The sequence below is a fragment of the Sarcophilus harrisii genome, chromosome 2 (genome assembly GCF_902635505.1).
Source record: "Sarcophilus harrisii chromosome 2, mSarHar1.11, whole genome shotgun sequence".
Lineage (NCBI taxonomy): Eukaryota > Metazoa > Chordata > Mammalia > Dasyuromorphia > Dasyuridae > Sarcophilus > Sarcophilus harrisii.
The window spans coordinates 209,714,770-209,740,832 of NC_045427.1; the positions used below are offsets into that span (position 1 = coordinate 209,714,770).

Below are 26,063 nucleotides of genomic sequence, written 5' to 3' on the forward strand. Positions count from 1 at the left end.
ATTAGTCAGGCTAGATGTTGGAAAACAATGCAGAATGATCAAAAACCATCTTTCAGACTATAATTCACTTTTAACAAGCTAGAAACACATACACAGACGCAAACATAACACACATACAACACACAAGATGCACAGTCACACAAATACAAACACTGTTTAAGTATTCCATTTTATTTTGGGATGTATGATACATGACTGATATATGGCTCACAAACATCTTAACATATTTCATGGATAATGAAAACTAAGGCCATTCTGTGAGTTTTCTTATCTTGGTATTTTTTTTATACAATCCTCTTATAAGATAGCAAGCTGTCAAAAACAAGAATCCCTTCTGAAAACAAAATTTAAAATAAAGGCAACACAGTTATTGGCAAATTTGTGCATCTTCTAAAACTGATACAAATCAAAAAAATTTCTTGGATTTCAGCTGTTACCTAAACATTGTCATAAAGTGATGTTTACCAACGATAGTAACAAGCATTTAGAGACCACAAGCCTAAACAGTTCTTTTTAAATGAATTAAAAAAAACCTTTGTCTGAGGGGCATAGTACAGAAATATCTGAAACTAAACCAGACCCTTAACCAAGGCACTAAAAGCATGTCATTCATACAAAGAAATGTAAACAATCCACCAACAAGTTCCTCTAGTGGAACTGTTGCTGTAAAGTGCACAAGGGCATGGCTGTTGAGACCAGAGCTTAGACACTGTGCAAAGAAAACAGGAGTCACATCTTCAGTATATTTTGATGAACTATCAGCTCATGGAACACTAAGGCTTCTAATACATTAATGTTAGAATGACTCCAAATTACCAATCAATCTAACTGTAAGGTATTCTAAGTAGAGTATTATTTTTGCATTCCACATTTTGCTAACAAAGCAACATAAAATTTGATATATTGCCTTTAAATAAAAGGTCTTTCTTATACATCTTTCTTTCCCTTACAGTTCACAAATGCTCATCCTATTATCATGTAATATTAATGTATATTCAAAATAATGAGGTATTCTGTCTCATATCTTTGCTGATAATCCACTCGGGTCAGGAAAAAGGATCCTTATTTATTTAGTAAACTTACTTGTAAGTCTTTGAGGAAATCACAGTCCATGCCCTGTATAAAACATTCTGATTTTATTTAAAATTTCACAGAATGGCAATTTTAAAATTGAACATTTGGACAAGTAAATTATTACAATTTCCAAGGCTTCTACAGGTTAAAAGATATTACCTCTGAATTGTAATGGAGCCAGGAGACAAGAAGCTCTGTTTCTAGAGCACCAAAGTGGAGGACAGTGAAAGATGTAAGGACTGAAAACACATGGATGCAACTTTGCCATTATCATATTAATTTTTCTGAGTCATTTCAAAAGTAATGGGATATTACAAATAAGCAGTAATTGCTTTAAAGGTTTTGAAAATTTTATTTAAAATAAATTTTTTTTCAAAAGATGAAAAATGCAGAAAAAAAATTTTTTTTCCTCCATTTCAAAGGGGGAACTTTCTCCAGGCAAAAACTGCTTATTTTATTTTCTCTCCACTACCCCCTCCCCAGAGCCTTGCAAAAACTGTTTCTCCCTGGTATGAATGTCTGTAACTTCTGATTCTGAAATCTTGTTTTTTTTTTTTGTTGTTTGTTTTTGTTTTTGTTTTTTAAGGCTTATTGTTTTTTTTGTTTATTTGTTTATTGTTTAAGTTTAATCTTAAAACTGTCTTCTGTGGGGGGAAAAAAGTGTTTTTCTTTGCAAGATTCAGAACTGAAAGTGCATTAGATTAGATGGAAAATGTTCCTCAGACAGGGAGCTGCATAGCTATGGACAGTAGCTATGATTTCAACTTACAAAGAATATATACTATAAATAAACACATTCACAGGATTGAAAGCATAGCCTTTCCTTGCCCACCTCCAACTGAGAAATCCCAACTGTCAAAATCTTTTTGAGTTTCTAAATATAGCCAAAGGAAGTTTGAGACAAACCTAAATTAGAAACCAATTTTATAATGGAAAAAAGGTTAACTTCCCTTCAATCGGCAAATAAAAACAAAAAAAAAACCTATGAAGTTAAACAGATGGCTTTCAGCACATGTGTGTAATAACCAATTAGTAGCTATGTGCAGATTATTAAAAGCAGCTGTAATGGGAGGAGGGAAGATAGTTTAATATAGGCTAGTTTTGTAAAAGAGGCACAGTCAATACACTTTTTTGTGGTGCCTTCTAACAAAAATTATTTTCCACCAAGTTCTTTCTAGACTAACAGGTATTTCCTACAAGAATTTAATTAGTAAGCCATACTTACTATGTGTTTACAGCTTTAATGGCAGCACAAAGTTAAAATTTGTAGTAGGAACTACTGTCTAGCACAAAATGTTTTAATTAAATGTAGTTTGAATTGTCAGATATGATAGGAAATTCTTTTGTAAAAAAATTTGGCTATTACCCATATGTGCCTTTTATTGAAGTTTTTTTTTTAAAGGGTTAGACTCAGATTTTTACGAACAGAACAGAAACAGTCTTCCCTTTTCTGTAGGACAAGGACAAACTCTGGTGAGCCAAGTACACAATACAGTGAATAACTTTGGAGGCTGTTTAAAGGATGCAACAAAGCCAACAGATTTGCTAATAGTCAATGACTTTAAATCCCTTCCTCTTTTCATTCCTGTGTCCACCATTTCCATATTTTGGAGCCAAATGCTAAGGAGGAAGAAATTATAAAGTTTTTCTTGCCTCATAAAGGAATTGAAAGTTTATGTTACTGGTTCCAGTTTCCACTGAGTGGCAGTGGAGTTTCCACTGGTGGCAACATTTTTATTTAGCTAAACAAACTGGTCAAGAGCAAAAGGTAAGCTGAGACAGAAAGAAGTCAAGCTGTAGAACAGTGTTGCTAATGAGCTCTATGTCAGTAGGTTAAAAGTGTCATTTGAATTGTTAGCTATATGATGGGAAATTCTATTGTCATGTAATTTTGGCTATTACCAATAACTGTCTTTAAGGCTGTTTTGTTTTGTTTTTTTAAGGGCTACACTAAGATTTTTATAGACAGAGAGGTAGTCTTCCCTTATCTGTAGGCTTTCAGAAACACTTAAGAATACACAGTTTGTTAATTTCAGATTGTACTCTGCATTTGGGGGGGGAGGGCAAAAAAGTTAGTATATATTTTTTCATATAGATCTCTCTTAGGAGCAAAGATTAAAAACTACCAATATACTGAAGGAAAATGAGCACTGATCATATAACAACAATAAAATGAAGACGTGAAAAACTAGCAAAATTTCTCATTGCAAAATTCAAATTGAGGTTTAGAAATTGGTAAAGTCTCTGTTCACTTATAGACCTAATTCCCTTTAAGGGCAAGAGGGCACACATGGTTTTTCAGTCTGTAGGTTACCAAAAACCAAGTATTAGCCTCTTATGAATAACCACATTCTTTGTGTTGATTGGTTGTCAAATCTTGTGACTAATCTAAGGAGGGCAAGAAATTTCAGTCAGGGGCCTAGAGAAAGCTGGAATGAGGACGGCTTTTGGGAAATGGTGGTTAGGGCAATGCAGAGGAAAAAGTAAAAAAGACAACTCATCTGAATAAGTGAGGTGACCTACCTCCACTCTTCAGTGTAGAGACTTGATTTGTGCTAGGGGTTACAAGTCACAGATCTATCTCCTTTGGCTACATAGTTTGGCTGGATGATAGCATTGGAGTTTTTGTATAAATTCATTGTGTACTTTGCCTATTAACAACCTAATGATTGTTTAATAATGCAGCAAGAATTATTTCACCACTGAATCTCCTTGCTGAAACAATAATAAAATTACATTTTGAGATTAAAAACTATTTTCATATAGAGCAACATCTGTTTTTTTTTTTTTTCCTTTTCACAAAACCAAGTGCAAAATGTCTTTAATAAAGAATGGTGGTCGTAAGAAAGATCTGAAATTTTCATGCAAAAAAATCTTCTCAGTTTACAAAGGCTGTATGTAGAACTTTTTAAAAAAAATCCCTCAAGTTTCTGGTCTGTGAATCCTATTGTTTTCAATCTTTTTTCTTGCCATCTACTCGTTGTCTTTTCCATAATAACCGGTAACATGCAAGTTCAATGACTTCTAGTCCACCAAATATTTTCTCTTGTAGCACAAGAAAGACAATTGTGATAAAAAAATACCACCGAACAATGCTGTAGCAATATGTAAGAAAACACATAGTAGGTGGGAAGAAGGTCCAGTATAGGATAGAAAACAGTTTGATCATTTGTACCCTGAATTCTGATTTGCAAGGTGGAATCACACTCTTCCCTGTGAATCCAAAATTCTTCGGACCTTCATAGAACATACGGAGTCGTTCTTCTTTCTCTTGCCATCGTTTGTGGCACCAGACTTGGAGTTCCTCCTTGGACTCTGGTAGGGTTTCTAATGGATATCTACTGATGTGAAAGTGGATCTCCTTGGGGAAGTTTCCATTTATGAGGTGCTTCTCTGTCTGAGGAATGTTATGAGGGTATGCCACAGTAACATCATGGATGGCATCAAGGTTCTTACCTAGGTTGGAGAAAATAAGTAAAGATAAAGAAATAGTCAATTTTTTTTAGTAATGTTGATTAAATTGCATGGCAGACCTAAAAACAGTAAAAACCATGAAAAACTAACAGAGGAAGAAAAAAAGACAATATGGTACAAAGATAATAAAATTGAAATTAGTCAACAAAAAACACAAAAACACATAACCATTCCTTCTCCCAAAAGATGACTGCTTTACTTCTGTGGTACACAATTTCTCAAAATCCTTTCTCATCTGCCTTTAACTAAATATTATGCCAACTACCAGAAAGAAAAAAATATAATTAGGCTCAAAATTTTTTATTATAAATATAATACAATTTCATAACAAATTACATCAATGCATTGGTTAATATTTCTTTAAGATACTAAGCAAATATAGCCATAGTCATTCTTCCTGAGAGAATTATATTTTGCAGAAGTGGAACATGATTCCAAGGATATAAATGCTACTGCCGGCAAATTCTTTAAAGGTTCTAGGATTCATTGGGTATTCCCATACCTGATAAAAGACTAAAGCAAAGAAAACATGGTAAAACCTTGCCAGAACTTGTACTCTGCTAGTAAAAGCCTTTCAAAACTCACTTCTAGGCTAGGAATAAAACTTTTAGCAAAGAAATGATGAAGAAAAATTAGTAAAATCCAATGTAAAAAAAAAAAAGTCTTTTTTCCAGAATACTAAAATTATATGTAAAAACATCATAGATTTAGAGTCCAAAGGGAACATGAAGATATTCAGTCCAACTCTACTTTATAGATAAGAAAACAAATACCCAGAGATAGCATAGCATTTATATGTGTGTGTGTGTATATATATATATATATATATATAGAGAGAGAGAGAGAGAGAGAGAGAGAGGAGAGAGTGAGAGGAGTGAGGGAGAGAGAGAGAGAGGGAAGGAGAGGGAAAGAGAAAGAGGGAGGGAGGGAAGGGGAGAGAAGGAGAGAAGGAGAGAGAGAGAGAGAGAGAGAGAGAGAGAGAGAGAGAGAGAGAGAGAGCCACAAATTGAAGCCAGGATTCCAAGAACAGGATTCATTTGTAGTGAACCACAAACTCATACAAGCTTTTTTTGGTCAGACTTCTGAATGTACCATGAAGAAAACAATCATGTACTTCAACTCAATAAAGGCCACTCTCCCTTACCAGAAAGATGAGTTTGGATGGCAATGTTTATAAATAACCTGAGGCAGCAAAAAAATAAGATTTGAAATACAAGTTTATAAGGTGTTATATAGACGATGATCCAGAAAAGGAGACTAAAAAGGGGACAAATAGATAAGGAGAAGAGTCAGGAAACAGCAATGTCATAGTAACCAAGAAAGGAGAAAGTATCCTAGAAAAAGGATATAAGTATCCTAGAGAGAAGATATATAGAGAGGGAATAATAAACTTCAGCAGAGAAGATAAGGTTTGAAACAGCTGCTGAAGGAAACGTGACAGAGATTAGGGAAAAATAGTGACTGCCTGAGTAGAGGGTAAGGGACCAGTCAAAATTAGAAAATACAAACTGGCAGGGGACTAGATCAGTAAGTTAGCACAATTCTCTACTGCCATTTGTTAGTATTAAGCAAAAGTCATTTTGCTGACTTTATTGCTGTATGCCTGTGAAACCTAGACTGTATACACATTAGTGCGTTTTTAGCATGTTTGCATACTACAGAATATATCCTAGACTGTATACATACATATCCCAAGAAACTGAATTGCTTCACTGGGAATGTCTTGGGAAGATTCTTATGATCACCTGGCAAGGTAAGGTACTAAAGACTTAGTTGAACTGCCAAGCACTCAAACTCTATGGCAGAGAATACAACTCTGATGGGCTGGCCACACTACTCAGATGACAAACATACAGAGAACTCACACAAGACAAGTGTTCACATGGAGACCCAATCATTATGATCACTTAATTTCTTCCACTTGTACTCAGAATGCATGAATTGGAGTAGAAAAAATAGATGAAGAAAGTAATCTAGGTTTGGCAAGACATGAGTCACAGTAGGACATAAGGAATAAGGAATTTAAGAATGGAGCATAGTGTCAAACTGAACTCATTAACTAAAAAGATATAGGCATATATATATATATATATATATATTTATTTTAAACTATCCCACAATATATTTTTCCCTGTTCAAAATTTTTATTTATTTATTTTTCCCAGTACATGTAAAAATAATATTTTTTTTCATTAAACACGTACATTCATTTTTTTTTTAAACATATTTCCTTTTGAATTAGGTTGGAAGAGAAAAGGTCAGAACAAAAGAGAAAAACCATAGGAGAAAAAAAAACAAAACAAAAAAAAGAAGTGAACATAGCATGTGTCAATTTACATTTAGTCTCCACAGTTCTCTCTCTGGATGCAGTGGCATTTTCCATCCAAAGTTTATTGGGATTATCTTGGATCACAGAACCATTGAGAAGAACCAAGCCTGTTACAGTTTATTATCATATAATCTTGCTGTTATTGTGTACTTTTATTCCTGGCTCTGCTTGTTTCCTCAGCATCAGGTCATGTAAATCTTCCCAAGCCTTTCTAAATTCAGCTTGTTCGTCATTTTTTACAGAATAATATTATTCCATTCCTTTCATATATGATAACTTATTCATGAGTTAGACATAAAGAATGGTATTATAATCACGAACCCATTTCAACTTTAACTTGGTATATGATGTTAGGTGTGGGTCAATGCCTAGTTTCTGCCATGACTTATTCAGCCATTCCCATTTTACTCATTTTCCAGTTTTTTGCCTCCACAAAAAGAGCTACTACAAAAATGTTTACACATGTGAGTCCTTTTTCCTTCTGCATGATTTCCTTGAGATACAGACCTAGTAATGACACTGCTGGATCAAGGGGTATGCACAATTTGATAGCACTTTGGATATAGTTCCAAATTGCTCTCCAGAATGTTTGGATTAGTTCACAACTCCACCAAAAACACATTAGTGTCCCAGTTTTCCTAGTCCTCTTCCCAACATTTATCATTATCTTTTTTTGTCATTTTAGCCAATCTAAGAGGTATGAGGTAGTACTTAATTTGCAGATGTCTCTAATCAATAGTGATTTAGAGCATTTAAAAAAATACATGACTATAGATGACGACAGATATCTTTAATTTCTCCATCTGAAAACTTCATAGTCTTTGACCATTTGTCAATTGGGGAATGACTTGTGCTCTAATAAATCTGACTTAGTTCTTTATATATTTTAGAGATGTTTTTCAGAAACCCTGGATGTAAAATGTTTTTTCTAACTCTCTGTTTCTCTTCTTTTTTTAATTAAAGCTTTTTATTTTCAAAACTATGCATAGATATACGTTAAATATGTTCTTTTCTAATCTTGGCTGTGTTGGTTTTCTTTGTGCAAAAGTTTTTTAATTTAATGTAATCAAAGTTGTCCATTTTGTATTTCATATTGTTTCTCCAGTTTTTATTTGGTCATAAGTTCCTTCCTTCTCCAAAGATCAGGTAGATATACTATCTCTGACTCTCCTAATTTTCTTATAGTATTATCATACTTTAAAAGCCTAAATCATGTACCCATTTTGACCTTGTTTTGGTATAAGGTGTGAGATGTAGATCTATGTACAGTTTCTGGCAAAATCATTTTCCAGTATTTCCAGCAATTTTTGTCATATTTATTGTCATAGTTCTTATCCCAGAAGTTGGAGTTTTAAGGGTTATCAAATACTACATTATTACAGTCATTGGTTTTTTGTATTATGTGTATCTAACCTATTCCACTGATCCACCACTCTATTTCTTAGCCAGTACTATATGGTTTTGATGACTGCTGTTTTAGAGTTTTAATTCTAGTACTACTAGGGCACCATCCTTTGGATTATTTTTTTATTAATTCCCTTGTCATTCTTGACCTTTCGTTCTTCTAGATGAATTTTATTATTTTTTCTAGCTCTATGATATAGTTTTTGGTAATTTGATTGTATGGCAATGAACAAGTAGACTAATATAGGTAGAACAGCTCAGCCTTACTCATGAGCAATTGATATTTTTCCAATTGTTTAGATTTGACTTTATTTATGTGAAAAGTGTTTTGTAATTGTGTTCATATAGTCCCTGGGTTTGTCTTAGCAGGTAAACACCCAAATATTTTGTCTCTTGCTTCTGGGCTCTTTTAGTAACATATAGAAATGCTGATGATTTAGGTGGGTTTATTTTATGTCCTACAAATTTGCTAAAACTGTTATTTCAAGTAGACTTTTGGATGATTCTCTCAAGTATATCATCTAAAAAGACTGATAGTTTTATCTCCTCAATGCTTAGAGTAAGAAATTTTGATGAAAGGAAAATAAAATCAAAATAGTGATGGTTCTTTGAGAACCTACTCCTCGGGAAAGGAAGGAGAATAACTTGGGAGCGGATAGATATTAGTCATCAGGATTTGTATACGGAGATGTGTCTGAGTATATTAATCTCAAAGGAGTCTAATGAGTAAAGATTTTAGGAGAAGGTCTTGGAAATCAAAGTGAGGAATTATAAATTATCATACCTATCCCCTGTGCTCCCCCCCCCCCCATCCCACTTCCAACATTAGTTCATGCTAGAGAATCATGAAAGAAGATACTTTTACAGTACTAGAGGAGGTAACCAGAGACACAATGACAATTAGGGGTTATAATACATGAAATGGAATGGAAGGAACCCGAAAAGAGAAGATGCTTTCTACAGAAACCTACTGACATGGATGAGCTAAAAAATGAGGAGTGGTAACAAACAAAGAGAAATTTCTGCCTTTACTACTCGGCATCACGGGAATTCCAACTAACATCACAGGACAGTGTGATTTGACCTGTCCTTCCTGGTAGCAAGACAATGTGAATTGGACTGTTATTCAAGGCCAAATGAAAGGCATGCATGCAGGGCTGAACAGATTGGCCAAATCTTAGTGCTCTTATGGGAAGTGTAAAAATGATGTACCTTACTCTCAAGCTGACTAAATATAGAAGAAATAAGGTTTCCTTTACTTACATGGATTTTTAGGGGAGAATTTCCTCTAATCCACCTTAATGGTTAATGTTTCGTGCTATTGAATTTGGTACCATTAAAGCACAAGTGCATTCTGAATAATTTCTGGCTCATACCTACCTTTCCATTTTTATTTCATATATCATTCACTTTTTTACATTCTCTATTTTGGTCAAACTGGTCTTTAATCTATTTCTTATCCATAGTCATTCACTTCCTACCTCAGGACTTTTGCACATGTTCCCTTCCTCACTTTTACTTGGAATTCCTAGCTTTTTTCCAGACATAGATCAGGTGCCACTTTTTGCATGAGACCTTTTCTCATCTCTGCCATTCCCTGCCCTGACCAATCCCCACACCCCATCTAGGTTAAAACTCTCCCTCTTTTTCATTTATATGTTTACAAGTTGTTTCCTCCAAGTATAAGAAAAGCTCCTAAGAAACTCTTTGTTTTTTGGTCTTTTGCTTTTTGTCTTATTATTCCCAGAATTCTGACAGTTTCTTGCTCATAATAGAGTCTTAATAAATGTGCAATCATTTTCCAAGTTTTGCCACCTCTGACTCTTAAGCATTTTCCACATTTGCCCTCTTCCTTCTATTCTCACAGATGACAACATATTAATTCAACTATCCTCACTTCTATAAAGGACTTCTGTAAGAACTTCCTAATGGATGTTCTTATCCCCAGCTTCAATCTTTTACAGTCTATCTTACACTCCTGTCAAAATCATCTTCTACCAAGTTTTGGCCCTGTCATTCCCCTGGCTGCTCTTCATTCCTTATTATCTCTAGTATAAAGTACAAACTACTCAGGTTGTTGTTTAAAGTCCTCCATAGGCTGGCTCCTATTATTCTTCTCAGCTTAATTTCACATCGCTTTTCTCCACACACTATTATGTCCTAATCAAACTGGTCTACATACCATTTCCAGAAATTGGCCTTCATTCCCTGCGATCCCCTTCCTCCTCTCTGCCTAGGCTGTTCTACATGCCTGGAATACACAGACCTCCTCTTCAATTTAAAAAAAAAATCCTTAGCTTCCCTGAAGCTCCAATTTAGATGTCACATCTCCTGGGAAGCCTTTCCTAATCCCCAATTCCTTAACTTAGTTTTTTATTTATATAGTTATTCTCTGATCTGATCAGCCTAAAATATATAGTAAGCATTTCATAAATGCTTGTTAATTTGTCTCACAACATTTTGCTTCATAACTTATCTTTTGATAAGAAAGGCAACTCTTGCACACTCCTTTTTCCAAGTTATAAATCTGGCAAAAGGTAAACTCTTTTTTTTTTTTAAAATAACTTTTTATTGACAGAACACATGCCAAGGTAATTTTTTACAACATTATCCCTTGCACTCACTTCTGTTCCGATTTTTCTTTTCCCTCCTTCCCCCGCCTCCCCCAGATGGCAAGCAGTCCTATACATGTTAAATAGGTTGCAGCATATCAAAAGGTAAATTCTTTTTCAGTCACATGGCAACACTGAGTTGTGCTGTCTAAGGGATTTTGGAAGAGAATGGCAAACTTGGGAAATAGTTGTTTACAATAATGGTATCTAAAATTGGGATTTGGATTTCTGGACCATAGCCCGCAATTAAGGAATAAGCATACTCCATCCTGGTCAACAGCCCAACAAAGGCTGTTAAAAATGAATCTGGGGACAGCTAGGTGATACAGTGAATAGAGCACCAGCCCTGAAGTCAGGAGGACCTGAGCTCAAATCTGGTCTTAGACACTTAACATTTTCTAGCTGTGTGACCCTGGGCAAGTGACTTAACTCCAACTGCCTCAGCAAAAATAATTAAAAGATTTTAAACTGAAAAAGAAGAAATCAAAGAAGGACAAAAGACTGGTAGACTATATTTTAGGTGAAGATAAACAGAAGAAGAAACAGAAGCCATAGTACCATCTGATTATCTGATCAGTAAGGAAATGGATGAATATTCCAAAGTCTGGATGACAAGATTGGTACAGAGAAATGATACAGTAGTGACTTGAAACTTCTATAGGAGCCCTCTTTGATAAAAGAAAAAAAACTACTAAAATTTAGACAGTCTTAATAATAATTTCATCTTTCAAAGGTGAAGAAAACAAAGAAACAAATTTTATTTTGGTTCTGAGATGCCCTAACTGGCAACTTTGATATGGAAATTTAATGAGTATAGCAGGTAAGGGGACATCACTGTATCTTAAGAATTTTTAATAGAGAAAAATATGGTTATGGTCTTATGTTCATCTAGTTTTGAAGACAAATTTCAAAGGGTTCGGAGAAAGGATAGGATCTGAGAATAATTCTATAGAGTAAGGCTATCTAAGAATGATGAAAAGCTCTCAAGAATGAAATTCTGAATCTATAAACAAAAACAATCAGAAGAGGAATAGGGACAAAGAATCTAAAGAGACTTATATATGTAAAGAGAAGTCAACAACATACAAAGAATTTTAAAAATATAAACAAAAAAAGTAGATAATAGAAGTTGAATACTGAGGTATGGCCTATTCCTGTAGGCAGAGTGACAGGAATGCTAAAGTTGACAAAGATGAGATGGACAAGTTCAGATAACAAAAGGAATTTGTGTTTAGCTATATGGGGAAAAGAAGAGGTTTAAAGTCAGGAGAGAACTACAGTTTAAAATTGATGGGATAATAAATAAGGAATAATAATGAAAAGGAGTAGTGTGGGAGGGAGAAGGGATGAAAGGGGAGAAAGTAGCACAAACACACTGCTTAAATCACGTTCCCTATACTTTCTTTAATGAGGAAAAAGATTTCAAAAAATAAAAGACAAAGAATTTAGTCTACCGAACACAAGTTAGAAAGCTTTAATTCCTAGGAAAAATCCCAAAAATATATCATTAAAGGGATGGCTAATGAACATTAAGAAGTGGGGATCACAAAGAGCTGATACAGTTTCCCTCAAAAATAGGTTAAATCAAACTAATTTTATTTTCTTTCTTACCAGGGTTACTGGTCAAAAGATCAGGGGAATGCTATGGATAGAGTCTACTTGGCATTTCTGCTTATTTTACCAGGAGCAGAACTAAGAGGCATGGGTAGAAGTTGAAAAGAGGTAGATTTATGTTTGAGGTAAAGAAACAATTTGGAAGATCCTAGGGTTTTTCAAGAACTCTTCAAGAAATGACTGGATGACCATTTGGCAAATATATATATATATATATATATATATATATTTTTAATATTCAAATTATATATATATATATATATATATATATATATTCTTCCTCAGGTATGGACTGGATTAGATGGCCCCTTGGATTTCTAAAAAACAGAGGTTTTTTGTAATTCTGTAATTCTGCTTAAGAAAGATGGCAACCTGATGGGGAAGTGACCACTGTCTGTGAAAAAGAAGGAAAACCAAAATATAATTTTGGATTTTGAGAGAGCACATTTCAGAGAAAGAATAGGTAGAATGTCATGGACTAAAATTCTATAGGGAAAGTTATTTTAACACTAAATTACTTCTTGTAATGCCATGATCAAGAGATCATGGAAAATCACAACATAAAGAACCAAGATTGCTGAAAATTCAAAGTATTTTTTTAATGGTAAAGTAAGATTGATTAGATGCTATAATCATCTTTATGCAGTTATCCATAATGTGAAAGCAACATCTTAGTTGGCAAAACAACAAACCAAGAACAATTTATTGGCATTTACCTGATTTGAAGAATAATTCCTAGCAGGAACTAAATCACTTCATAAGTGATGAACAGAAACTTAAAATGATGAGTTAAGAGTAATGGGACATTATTCCCACCTCTTTAAGTTCTCTTAAGACTGAACTCTTTATAGTCACTCTTCTTCCCTTCTCTCAGACTTTGTGAGGAGCATAAATTTCTTTGTCTATAAAATGAAGCCAAAAATATCTGTAATATCTATATCAAAAAGTTTGAGTATTCATTTGCTTGAATTCAATTATGTACTTGAAGTAACAGATTTTTAGATTTATTTTGTATTCAGTATTTTTTAAAAAATAATTTCATGTCTTCTCTTTCCAACTATATTTTAAATTCCTCTCCAGCAAAGACTGGGTCATATACTTTTCCTCTTCCTCTCAGTACTTTACAAATCTCAACTTTTCCACTTACTTTCTGTTTGACTTTAAATAGAAATGATTTTATTTCTTTGGGCCTCGGATTCTTCACTTGTAAAAAGTTGAAACTAAAGTATCTTTAAGGACTCTTGTAGTTCAATTAGTTTATGAGCCTATGTACAACTGAAAGATATTTACTAGCATAAATATAAGGGCATTTTAAACTTATGGGAATAAGAATAAGCAGAATAAATCATTTAGAAAATGCTAGTGAGAACTTTGCTGTGGCATTTGAGAACATCAGAATTTGTTGTCACTGAGAAAATTTACTTCAAGTAACCCTAATGACCTTAGCAGTTCTGAATAAAGATTATAAGCTTTATCTGAACATTCACAGAGTTAAAAAAGTGGGGAGATGGATCTATAAAAACCACAATATTAACATGTTCAGGGATAACACCCTCCCTCCCCGTAAATTTGGTTATGTGTGTGAACTATCTCCGTTCATCAAGTGATTATTTTATTTCAAGTCTGCATAGATTAATGGTAATTTATTGATCTAGGCTTGGAAGAGACTTTAGGGGCCACTCTTAGTTCAATCTTCCTCATTTTTAAGATAAGAAAAGTGAGGCACAAATGACTTGCTCAAGATCAAACAGAAAGTATACAGCAGAGATGGAATTTGAATCCAGGTCTTCTGAATTCAGATTCAATGCTCTTTTTTAATATACCACATTGCTGTTATTATAATAAAGGGATCTGAGATACAGGCCTATCCTTTTAATATGATACAATCTTCAAGTAATTGTGGGATCTTAGATGGTAAAAGTTCAGATTAAAAACTGATTAACACTTTTTCTTTTGCAAATCTAGTCCACATGCCCTTGGATACCCTCCACAGAAAAATCTTATCCAATGAATTCAAGATTTCCTCTAAGTGTTTTAATATTTTCTAGATACTACAATTGTACTTAGGCTACCCATATGTTTATTCCTCACTTCATGACATGACTACCCCACCTTATTTCCTGACTTAGAAATAACTCAAGAGAGACCATTCGGTCTTCACTATCTACTTAACTAGGTGTGTAGACTTGCACATTAATTTCAGGAAAGTCTTCAGAAAGCATATTGCTATTTTCATATAAAGTTTTAGATTGTGAATCTTTTTTTAAAGTCTTTCCATAGTTGCATTTTATTTAGGTGTCCTTAACAGGTGCAATGAAAAGAAACTATAAAAACATGTGTATAAAGAAATACATTATAATTAAAATTCTATTATCATTTGCTTAGAGATTGACATTATGAAATTGATGCCTCTACATTCCTCCAGGTCCCTGACTAATCCTGAAACAAATTCTTCTTGGTGGATAAATATTAGGCTGTAATAATTAAGAGTCTTCATCTATGCTAAGGCTTTTCATTAAATTCCTTCCTGATTAAGATATCTTTGTCAAGTACTAGGTTGATTGAATTTATTATGATTTATCCTTGTATATCAAGGTCTGGTAGAAAAAGGTTTTGGCACCAAAAGGATTACAAATAAATTTCTATATATTATTCACAGACTTAAGTATTTATTATTTGGAATATTACATTAAACCAATTTTTCTTGTCATTTTATTGAATATCTTATGAATGCTAACAGGTTATCATCACAACATATTCTGACTTACATTATCTATTAACAATCAGATATAGCATCTGTAACATTAAGTTTTAAAGTATATTTTAATTTTCACTAGTTCAATTATGAAAATAATGCAAGTGATTGACTAAAAATGTATTATTGTTTGAAGCAACCAAATAATTTAGAATAATATTCAGAATGTGAGATCTACAGGGATATAAATGCAAAACTTTTCTTATTCCCTGCATAATATCACTAACAGAATCTATGCCTTCACCTGTCTTCCCATATTACTTAATAAATACTTTCATCCTCTTTTTCTTCTCTCTCCTGGCCCATTTGTGTGAAAGGTATATACAGTGAATTTTATATGTGGTTGTATTTAAAGGACTTCTTCCTTCCTTTCTTGGCCTTATTTTTTTCTCACCATTTTAAAATTTTATTTTTGTCTAACCATGCATTCTTTTTGATGTTAGCATCCTTTTCTATTCTTTCCTTCTTTGTCTTTTGACCAGTTGTTTCAGATTTTTTGTCCTATATTTTTCTGTCTTTTATTTTGTCTTCTTTTTATCCATCTGTGCATGAAATTGTTTGCATTAGTGTACAGGTAGGTGGAAGACAAAAACTGTGAATGTGACCAAAGCACACTCTAATCTGGTACAGTACTCACAGATTTAAGTTGGAAAGGACCTCAGAGGCCATCTAGCTCCCATATAATATTTATAACAAACAATCATCCAGGAAGATCTATAGTGAGAGGGGTAACCTTACATTAGGTTACCATGTTTTCCATTGCCCAGTAAGTCTAAGGTTTCACCATTGCAGTTCCATCCTTTATTCCTTGTTCTATCAAGGACCAGGCAAGGACACATTCCCATTCCTATATTAAAGCCTTTAAAATACATTCTTGAATGTTTGCTCTAAGAAAGATTAGGGCTGTGAAGGGCTTTAAATATCAAAGAGAAGAGTTTATATTGAGTTGATGAAACTAGAGGGAATCAATGAAGATTCTTGAGCAGCTGAGTGACTTGGTTAGATTTATATTTTGAGAATATCAATTTGGCAATTATGTGGAAAATGGATTGTAGAAGAGAGAGACTAGAGTCAGGGATACCAATTAGGAGGTTGTCTCAAAAGAACAGGCAGGAAGGCAAGAATAAAGGAAGAAGTTGTGGAGATAGAATTAAGATTTGGCAACTAGATTTGAAGGCTTAAGAAAGAGTGATGAATCAAGGTTGTAACTCTAAGGTTATGAATCTTAGGGATGAGCAGATTGGTGGCATCCTTGACAGAAATAAAGAAATCTACTAGATTGTAAGCTTCTTGAGAGGAGGGACTGTCCTGACTTTTTTTTGTAACCCCACTATTTGATACACAGTAGGTGCTTAATAAATATTTGAGTGATTTTAGAGGAAAAACAAAAAATTTCGTTTTGGGCATGTTTTGAGATTCTTACATCTAAATAGAAATAAGGGTAAAATAAGTAAGTTCGGGAATCACCTGCAAAGCAATGATAGAACCCATAGGAGCTGATAAGATAAGGTATAGAAAAGAAGAAAAGAGAGGACACCCAGGACAGATTGGTCCAGCAGATAAAAGTGCTGTGCTGCAGTCAGTAAGACTTGAGCTCAAATTTGGCCTCAGACACTTCCTAGGTATTTACAGTATGATCCTAGGCAATGTTCTTAACCTCTGTTTGCCTCAGTTTTCACATCTGAAAAGGGGGATAATAATAATAGCACCTACCTCTCCCAAGATTGTGTTAAAAATCAAATGAGATAATATTTGTAAAGTGCTTAGCCCAGTACCTAGCACTAAGTGCTATATAAATATTAGATATTATTATATCCACATATAAGGGATGGTACCCAGAAGATGATGATCCTGCATCTTTAGAATAATATTCAGAATGTGAGATGTACAGGGATATAAATGCAAAACTTTTCTTATTCCCTGCATAATATCACTAACAGAATCTAAGCCTTCACCTGTCTTCCCATATTACTTAATAAATACTTTCATCCTCTTTTTCTTCTCTCTCCTGGCCCATTTGTGTGAAAGGTATATACAGTGAATTTTATATGTGGTTGTATTTAAAGGACTTCTTCCTTCCTTGAAGGCCTAAGAAAGAGTGATGAATCAAGGTTGTAACTCTAAGGTTATGAATCTCAGGGATGAGCAGATTGGTGGCATCCTTGACAGAAATATTCAGAACTAGGAAGGATCTAACAAACAGGAAGAGAACCACAAGATAACAGTTATGAAAGTGCAGGGAAGAAATAAAGGGAAGGCGAAAGGGAGAGTTGGACATGTTTATAGACATAAGCTATTAAGAAGTGGCTAAAAATTAGGGAGAGAAGGGATGCTAGAAAGGGTAAACTCAGAGGACAAAGTGGATAGGACCAATGGTAAGTAAAGGGGTCAGGTTTAGCAAGAAGCACTATCTCTTCCTCTAAGACAGGAGAAAGAAAAGAAGATAATCTTAAAAGGATTTGTACTACAGAATTTTGGAGAACAGCTTGTGATGATCTCTTTTTCCTTTTGGTAAAGTATGAAGAAAAGAGATTTTATACTGAGAGTAAGTAGTAGGATAGAAAGTAGAGGAAAAGTTAAAAAGCTCCTCTTTGGCCAAGAATAGATCCCTAAGGAATTCTCTAACAGACCTTAGAAGTAAACATCTAATAATTAATGATTACTCTTGGGTCCAATGATTCATTTAGTTTTGAGAATACTTGATCATACTACCATCTTTTCCATAAATATACCCTAAGACCATTTGTCAAAAACTTTGCTCAAATATAGTTAAACTATTTATGACATTTCCCAGCATCTATCAACATATTATTGCTGTCAAAAAAAAAAAAAAAAAAAAGGAAATAAGATTTATCTTGGTATGTTCTGTTTTAAATGAAGCTTTTAGCTCTCATTGGTTTATTTTCTAAAATAGTCATAAAATATTCCTTTAGTCACATGTCCTTGATTTTGCCAGCCTATTGTTTCACTGAACTGGAACGCTTTTTCAGATCAGCGCCCAGATTGTCCCCTTCTGCCTTTTTCATCTAGGCTTCTTAGAATTTCATAGCTTTTTTAAAAGCTTAGCTCATATGTCATCTACTAAAAGACTAAAATTCATGTCCAGCCAGAGCAGATTCCTAACAGCCATCATCACTGAGCTGCAGGAAAAGATGCAGAAGCCAGAGGGACAAAAACTAAGGAGCGTGGCAGAAACATTGCAAAGAAGCCTTGTCTGGCCCAATGGGGCACCTCTCCTAGTCAATCGGGATGATTCTTATCTTAATGTTGGGATGGACTTTGTCAAATCTTCCCAAGATATAAGCTATGCCAAACAGGTGTTTACAATCCCTGGCCTGGGCAGGAAAACAGGGACATCAGAATGGGCCCTGGCCTCTCACGTAAGAAATCCCTGCCTTATATATGTGACAATGCTCACTCTGACAATTTCAGAGGAAGCATAGATGCAATGAGGAAACAAATGCCAATATGTATATATGTAACCTGAGAATTTTTAGGCCTTGCCATTTATACCTTTGATGAATCCTTAAGGAAGACTTTCAGGCTACTTCCCCCATACTTTCTTTTTGTTTTTGTTGTCTCCTCGAATTTGAGCGGGAGCTCCTTGACAACAAGAATTGCCTAACTTTTTTCTATTTGAATTGCCCTGTGATTGGCATATGATCGGCATATGATCATTGCTTAATAACTGCTTTTTCATTCATTCATATATATTTATTCATGTTTTTACATGTTGTATGTACTTAATTCCTGTCTTTTTTAGCCCCCAATCTCTATGTAAACTTATTCAGTGCAAAGACTGCTTTTGCTTTGCTTTTTACCCCCAGCATATAACATAGCACCTTGCAATTAGAAGGGAATTAATGTATGCTCATTGAATGCGATGAAGTAAATGCGGGGATAGAAGTAGTGGGGAGGGGAGGAAGAGGAGGGAGGTATAAAATCACAAAACAAATGGTGAATATTCAAAATCCAAAAATCCATTAATTCACAAATGTAGCAGACCATAGGATTTGAACCTAGGTTGGACTTTCATGATCACCTAAATCCATAATCCTATGATCTGCACCAGCCCCATCATTTTACAGAGATATAAAGCTCATAGAAGTGCTGGAAAGCAACAGAGCTGATACTGAAGCTCACACTACTTGGCTTTAACCCCAGAGCCCCTTTTACTATATTACATTGCACTATTCTCTTTTCATTTTGTAGAAAAATATAAAGCACCTTGGGTTTATTCCAAAGTTATTGGAAGATTATCTACCATAATCTCTCACTTGTTGTAAAACATATATATTGATTTATAGCCCAAAATTACTGAAATAGATGTAGATATTTCACAATCATCTTTCATCTTTCAAAAGTATCCAAAGACTTTAATGTACTTTAAGACAAAAACAGAAACAAAAACCCCATCATGTATAGCATAGAATAGATTCTCACTGTTCTTTCTCAGCTCAGTAAAATCTGAAAGTTTTTATTAATAGAAAGCTTAAAGCACAGGAGACTTCCAAATTTCAAGAATTTATCATGTTGAGTTTTAAATATTTTCTGATAGTCTATATTCTTTTTCCCATGGTGATTCTGCTACTACTGAACAGAACAACTTGCAAAGAGAAAGGAGTAAGAGACAACTATGTACTACTAAATATTAGTGATTCCATAAAATTAACTTTTTTAAAAAGTCTGTTGGGCTGGAGTATGAGATGGAGACAGTAGATGAGGTTGCTGTTAGTTTATATCAATTAAAAATTATTTTAGATTCACATAATCTTCTTTTGGAATAAACGTCCTTTGTGTGTACTGTTTTAATTAGACCAACTCTTAGCTAAGTGAGTTTTGACTGCAATGAGTAGTAGAAGGAGAGAAATCTTTCTGGAGCACATGGCTTTTCCAGGGTCGTTGGGAACCTAATGGCTTTGGGCATAAGAAGAGTATCTTAGGAACAGGATAGAGTGAAGGAAAATAGGTATGGCTAGAGAAGGGTTTTACCTTATTTGCAATCTTTTGCCAACTTACTTTTTCATCTTTATTATTAAGTTATTAGGGGATTATATTTGCCATGAGATTTTTAGAGCCTATGTCCTATGAATCCTTTTGTTATTTATTATAGTGTTAGAAAAACTGCCCAGAAAATAGGATGCTGGCAGCCCAAGATTTTTTTATATTGTATTTTATATTATATAACATATATATATATATACACACACACACATATATATATATATATATATTATATATGCCTAAATTACACTCAAGTTAAAGAAAAATGAACCTTACCAAATTATAAATTATGGGATTAGTGTTCACAATATAAAGTACACAAATATGTGATATACTAAGAGATTAAGTGGTTTACCTCTGATAATAGCAACGAGATTACAGTACAACAAAAAGTATAAACTTATAAATATGCTTAATTGGAAGTCAGCACAATCATTGAAACTATGGAACAAAATTTGCAAGGGAAATTCCTTTACATAATGATCTTTAGTTTCTGTAGTGAAGGTACTTTTGATTCCACTGAAAACATTATTTTTGTTGTACTGTATTTTTTATTTATTTTATTCAAGATTTCCCGATTACACTTTAATTTAATTTCACTGGAGAATTTTGTGGGCCACATACCACTACCTCTGCTCTGGACAATCTTCTAAGACTCTTAAGTTGTACATAAGATGCCTATCTGAATTGACAGAGGAAGTTTCCACTCTAGGAGATATCCCACATTCCAAAGAAATCACAATTCTCTCCTCTATTCCTTCATCCTTCTACGCAAAATCATAATGTACATAATTATACAGTGCTTTTGAAGTTTGCAAAGGGTTTTAATTATATTGCTATATTTTGTCTTCAACAAAATTTTCCTGAAGACGAGCATGACCTACACACCTTGAAAAATGGGTACGATTTAGCTAATCAAAGAGGATAAAAGAACATTTCAGTGAGTCTTAGCAAATAAAAGCAAAGTTAAAAACTAAAAGGAAATAACTGCTTATAACAATATTATTTTAAAATAAATCTTATAAAGTGACAAGGTTGATATGAAAAAAAAACATAAATTTCTACTTCACCAATTTATAACATTGAGATTATTGTCACTTTCAAACATTATATACCAGTTAATCAAAATTAATTCCTAGCCAAATGAATACACTATTCTACAATGAGAACATGTCCATGAATATGTTTCTCAGTACACATCAATGTCCTAAGTTCATAAAAACTTCATAGTCTTATATTAAATATAGAAATGAAGTAAAATAAAGTGCAGTTTAATTCTTCAAAAAGAGGAATTACTATTAAAAGACTCCTTTAACTGAACGGAATTCAGCTTAGTAATGAGACCATGCATGGTGAACAAAACAAACTTTTGTCTACAGCTTTATATTGCTTTCTAAGTGGGGAAACCACTTCATTAGTTTCCTTATGAACACCAATCAGTGCTTACATTCTAAAAATCAGTGAACTTGTTCCCAGGTCAAGCAGAAAATATTGCAAGCTGACAGAAAAAGAAAAAAAAAAACTTCAAAAATGGCAGAGCCATGGTCAGGATAAGACAAATTTAGCAACTTCTACATTAAAGAATCAGAGGGTTTGGAATATGATATTCTGGAGGGAAAGAAGCTAGGATTACAACTAAGAATCACCTACCCAGTAAAACTGAGTATAATCCTTCAGGTGAAAAAAATGCATATTCAATGAAATAGAAAACTTCTAAGTATTCCTTACAAAAAATCAGAGCTGAATAGAAAATGTGACTTTCAAATATAAGATTCAAGAGAAGCATAACAGGATAAATAGGAAAAGGAAATTATATTTATATTCCTATATGGGAAAATGAGGTACAGAGAAAATTTATGCAGATAGAAGGTACAAGTTGAATATGATGGGATGGGATAATATCTAAAAAAAAAAAAATTAAGAAAAACAACTGGGAGGTGAGAAAGGGAGAAGTAGAATGGGGCAAATTATCTCACATAAAAAGGCAAGGGGGAAAAGCAGAGTCAAAATGGCAGTGTAAAAGGCAGAAACTTCCAGAGCTCTCCACCAAAGCACTCCAAATTTAAGTCATGATTCTAAAACAAATTAAGAACATCATAATACAAATGGAGTGGAACATTTTCCAGCCTAAGACAACTTAGAAGGTCAGTAGAAAGAAGTCTATGGCACCACAATGGGAGTCTAACATACAGTTCCAGTGCAGGTTCTAGTCCTAGCCTCTGAATTAGCAGCAGTACTTATGGTTTCTAGACCTCCCAGCCCACAGACAGCAAAGATAACTTGGAAGGTTTGTTAGTAGGGTGAGAGGGCCTTGAGAAACCAGCAAACGAGGAGTGGGAATAGGAGGTGATAGCAGTGGCAGCTTCTGAAGACCTCATCTCACATGAAGTTTCTTTACTAGCACTGAAGTGCTACTCTAGTGCTTTAGCACTCTACTCTAGCACAGTAGAATTTCCAGCCAAAGGAGTACTCTTATATATAAGGTACATATAAGGGCATTCGTTACAACTCCAGGACAGAAAAGAATGTTTGTAGTCAGACCCCTAGAAGGAGATCTGAAAACAGCTGCGCAAAACTATTAAAGCCTAGGACAGTGCATCTTCCACCCTGGAAACAGAGCCCTACTTTAACAAAGAGTTAAAAGATGAATAATAAGCAAGGAAAACAAGCAGAGAACAGAAAAGATTCTGACCATAGAAAGTTATTATGGTTACAAGGAAATCAAAATACATACAGAGAAGAAGATAACAAAGTCAAAGCTCCTACAGCCAAAGCCTCTAAGAAAAATAAGAATTAGATTCAAGTCATGGAAGATCTCAAAAGGGATTGCAAACATCAAATAAAAGAGACAGAGAAAAAATTGGGAAGAGGCAAGAAAAATCCTAGAAGGGACAGGGTATGTAAGTAGTTCTTGTCTTCTGTTAGCAGCCTTCTACTGGAACCATTGCTATGATGTGCAAATCATTTATTTTGATGTTTCAATGGATCTGTGATTTCATGGGGAGGATTATTTCCCCCCTAAAAGTACAGATTAAAATTGGAGAAACATTAGTAAACTATTCCAGTTATTTCTGCCAAGATAACCCAAATGGGATCATGGAGAGACACAACTGAAATGACTGAATAACAATAACAAACATTGTTCAGGTTAAAGAAAAATGAACTTTATCAAATTATAAATTATGGGATAAATGTTCACATTCTAAAGTATATAAATGCTAAGAGATTAAGTGGCTTACCTTGAATAATAGGGACTACATTACAGTAGAACTCTCAATCTATTATTCTATGATACAATGGGTGAAAGGTGCAAAAAGAGGTAAATTTATAGACTTGCTGTCAGAAAAAAATCCCTAAAAATATAAAGCTATTGTTAAAAAATAGACCAGAATGGTAGGAGAGATGATGGATTCTCTCATTGTAGGTCTTCAAGCAAAGGCTAAATGTCAGCTTTGCTATAACAGGTTTTCTTTTTGAACAAATCTAATGACCTTTTCTCAATACTCAACCTTCTTGAGTCTCTGTCACCCCCTTCTCATCTTTGATATTCTCTTCTCTACAGATTTTCAGGACACCATTCTCTTCTGGTTCTCCTGCTACTTTTTTGGACACTACTTCTCACTCTCCTTGGTCGGATGTTTATCCAAGTCATACCTGCTAATTATGGGTTTCCCCAAAGTTGTGTTGTCCTAGGCCTTCATCCCTTTTCTCTCTATACTATTTTGTTTGGTGATCTCAATCTGCTTCAGACTCTATGCTAATGATTTTCAGATCCATTTGTTAAGCCTACTTCTCTGTCTATGAAACATTTAAAATTTGATGTCCTGATCTTAAACTCAACACATCCAAAACTAAATTCATTATCCCCCCAAACCCTTCTCTCTTCCTACTTCCCCCATCACTGTCTAAGATATCACTAACCTGCCAGTTACCCAAGCTTTTTAAAACATAATGGTCTTCCTTAATTCTCTCAATTTCCCCTACTCATATATAATCTGTTATCAAGTCGTGTCATTTTTACCTTCCTAACATCTCTTGTATATCCTCCTTTCTCTTTTCTGACACTGCTACCAGCAAGATACAGGTCCTTATTATAACCTAATGCATGAATTATTGCAATAATCTTCTGGTTGGTCTCCCTGATTCAGCGCTGTTCCCACTCCTGTCAAATGTCAAACTAATTTTTTTTTAAATGCAGAATTGATCATATCATCTTCCTATTCAATGATCTCCTGTAACTATTACCCCTTGGGCCAAATATTAAATTATCTATTTATCTTTCCAATCTTCCCCCATCTTTTTCCTTCCCTCTTCCATGTTTTGCAATCCCATGAAATCAGCCTTCTTATTGATTCTTATACACAATACTGTCCTTCCTAGATACTGATAATTAGAAAAAATTTTGTGGTTATATGTGTCAAAGAATCTACAATTTGTAGGTGATATTTTATTGTAGGCAACATCGTTAAGCTCTACCTGCCCAAGAAACACTGTGGTTTATGGAATTCATAATAGCTACTAATCATTTTTCACTAAAGATTTTTACTGGGATCACAAAATAATAGATTCAGAGACAGGAGGGGATTTTGTCCACCCCCTCATTCTACAGATGAGGAAACTAAGATATTTTAAGCAACCTGTGCAAGGTTTTACAAATGGGTTGGCTAATAGGGACAGGACTTAAATCCAGGTCCTCTAACTACATACCCAGAAACCTTGATAATATAACCATGCTGAAAGAACCATTTTTTAAGTTATTGATAAAATTGTAGCATGATGTATTTCTTCTTTTCTAATCAGATACACAGAAGCATATGTTAGAATGTTATGGGGAAGGGGAATTCAGCCATAGATAAAATAAGCAAAGTATTCAGAGATGCAAGCAATTTGAAAAAAGTTCACTTAAAAGGGTTCATCTTTTTAAAAAATGACTATATATTTTTAGGATTCTTAACAAGGAAAATACAAAGGATTTAAATATATATACAGATATATATTTTAAAATAACATATCTTAATATAGAAAATACATAAAGAAAACTAAAGGGAAAAATACCAGAACATATTATGCAGGTTGATGTGGTTTGAAATAAATCCGCACATGGTGTCCTGCAGTGGCACATTTTACAAAGGGAATTAAAACCATGAAATTAACATTTTAATGAAGTAGAGAGACTACTGACGTCAGGACTACTCATTGATTGCTGCTTCCAGGTGGCCTAATGAGATGAAAATGAAGTTTATACCTTCCGCTAGTCTAAGTCAGGGCTGGTTGATGACTACGATTGAATTTAAATAAGATACAACTGTGTGCAAACATATTTAGGCTAGTAAGTAGACTGTTCAGGTTTTGGCACTATAAATGCTCATTTAAAATATTTAAAAGAAAATATACATTCACTTTTGCTTTAATTCTTCTAAAGTATTTTCCCAACATCTAAATGAAATCACTGTAGAAAACGCTGAAGTAGTTCCCTTATTTGTCAGATTTACTAATTCATTTAAAAAAACCTCAGAAATACATAGGCTATTGAGCTTAATCTCTTACCCAGTGCAGGTAAAACATCTCTGTAGTATCTTTGCAAGGTAATTATCCAGCTTTTTCTTGAATATTTCCAAAGAAAACTCAACCATGCTTCATAGAATCAAAATTTAGAGCTAGAAGGAACCTTAGAGGTCATTTAGTCCAATACTCTAATTTCACAAGAAGGAAATTGATCCTACAGAGGTTAAGTAACTTGTCCTAGATAATGGAGATAAGCGATAATGCCAAGATTTCAACACAGATCCTGTTTTCA

The 26,063-nt window shown here is 34.0% G+C and overlaps 1 protein-coding gene across 3 annotated transcripts in view; it reads right to left on the bottom strand.

Moving 5' to 3' along the window:
* Window positions 1-150: 150 nt before the first annotated feature.
* The window catches only part of LCLAT1 (lysocardiolipin acyltransferase 1), a 134,619-nt gene continuing 108,706 nt past the window's right edge, over window positions 151-26,063 (bottom strand). For all 3 annotated transcript variants that reach the window (XM_031951304.1, XM_031951302.1, XM_031951303.1), the window contains one exon: window positions 151-4,530. In XM_031951304.1, the coding sequence (XP_031807164.1) occupies window positions 4,028-4,530 (503 nt within the window). In that variant the 3' untranslated portion in view covers window positions 151-4,027. The remainder of the gene's footprint in view (window positions 4,531-26,063) is intronic.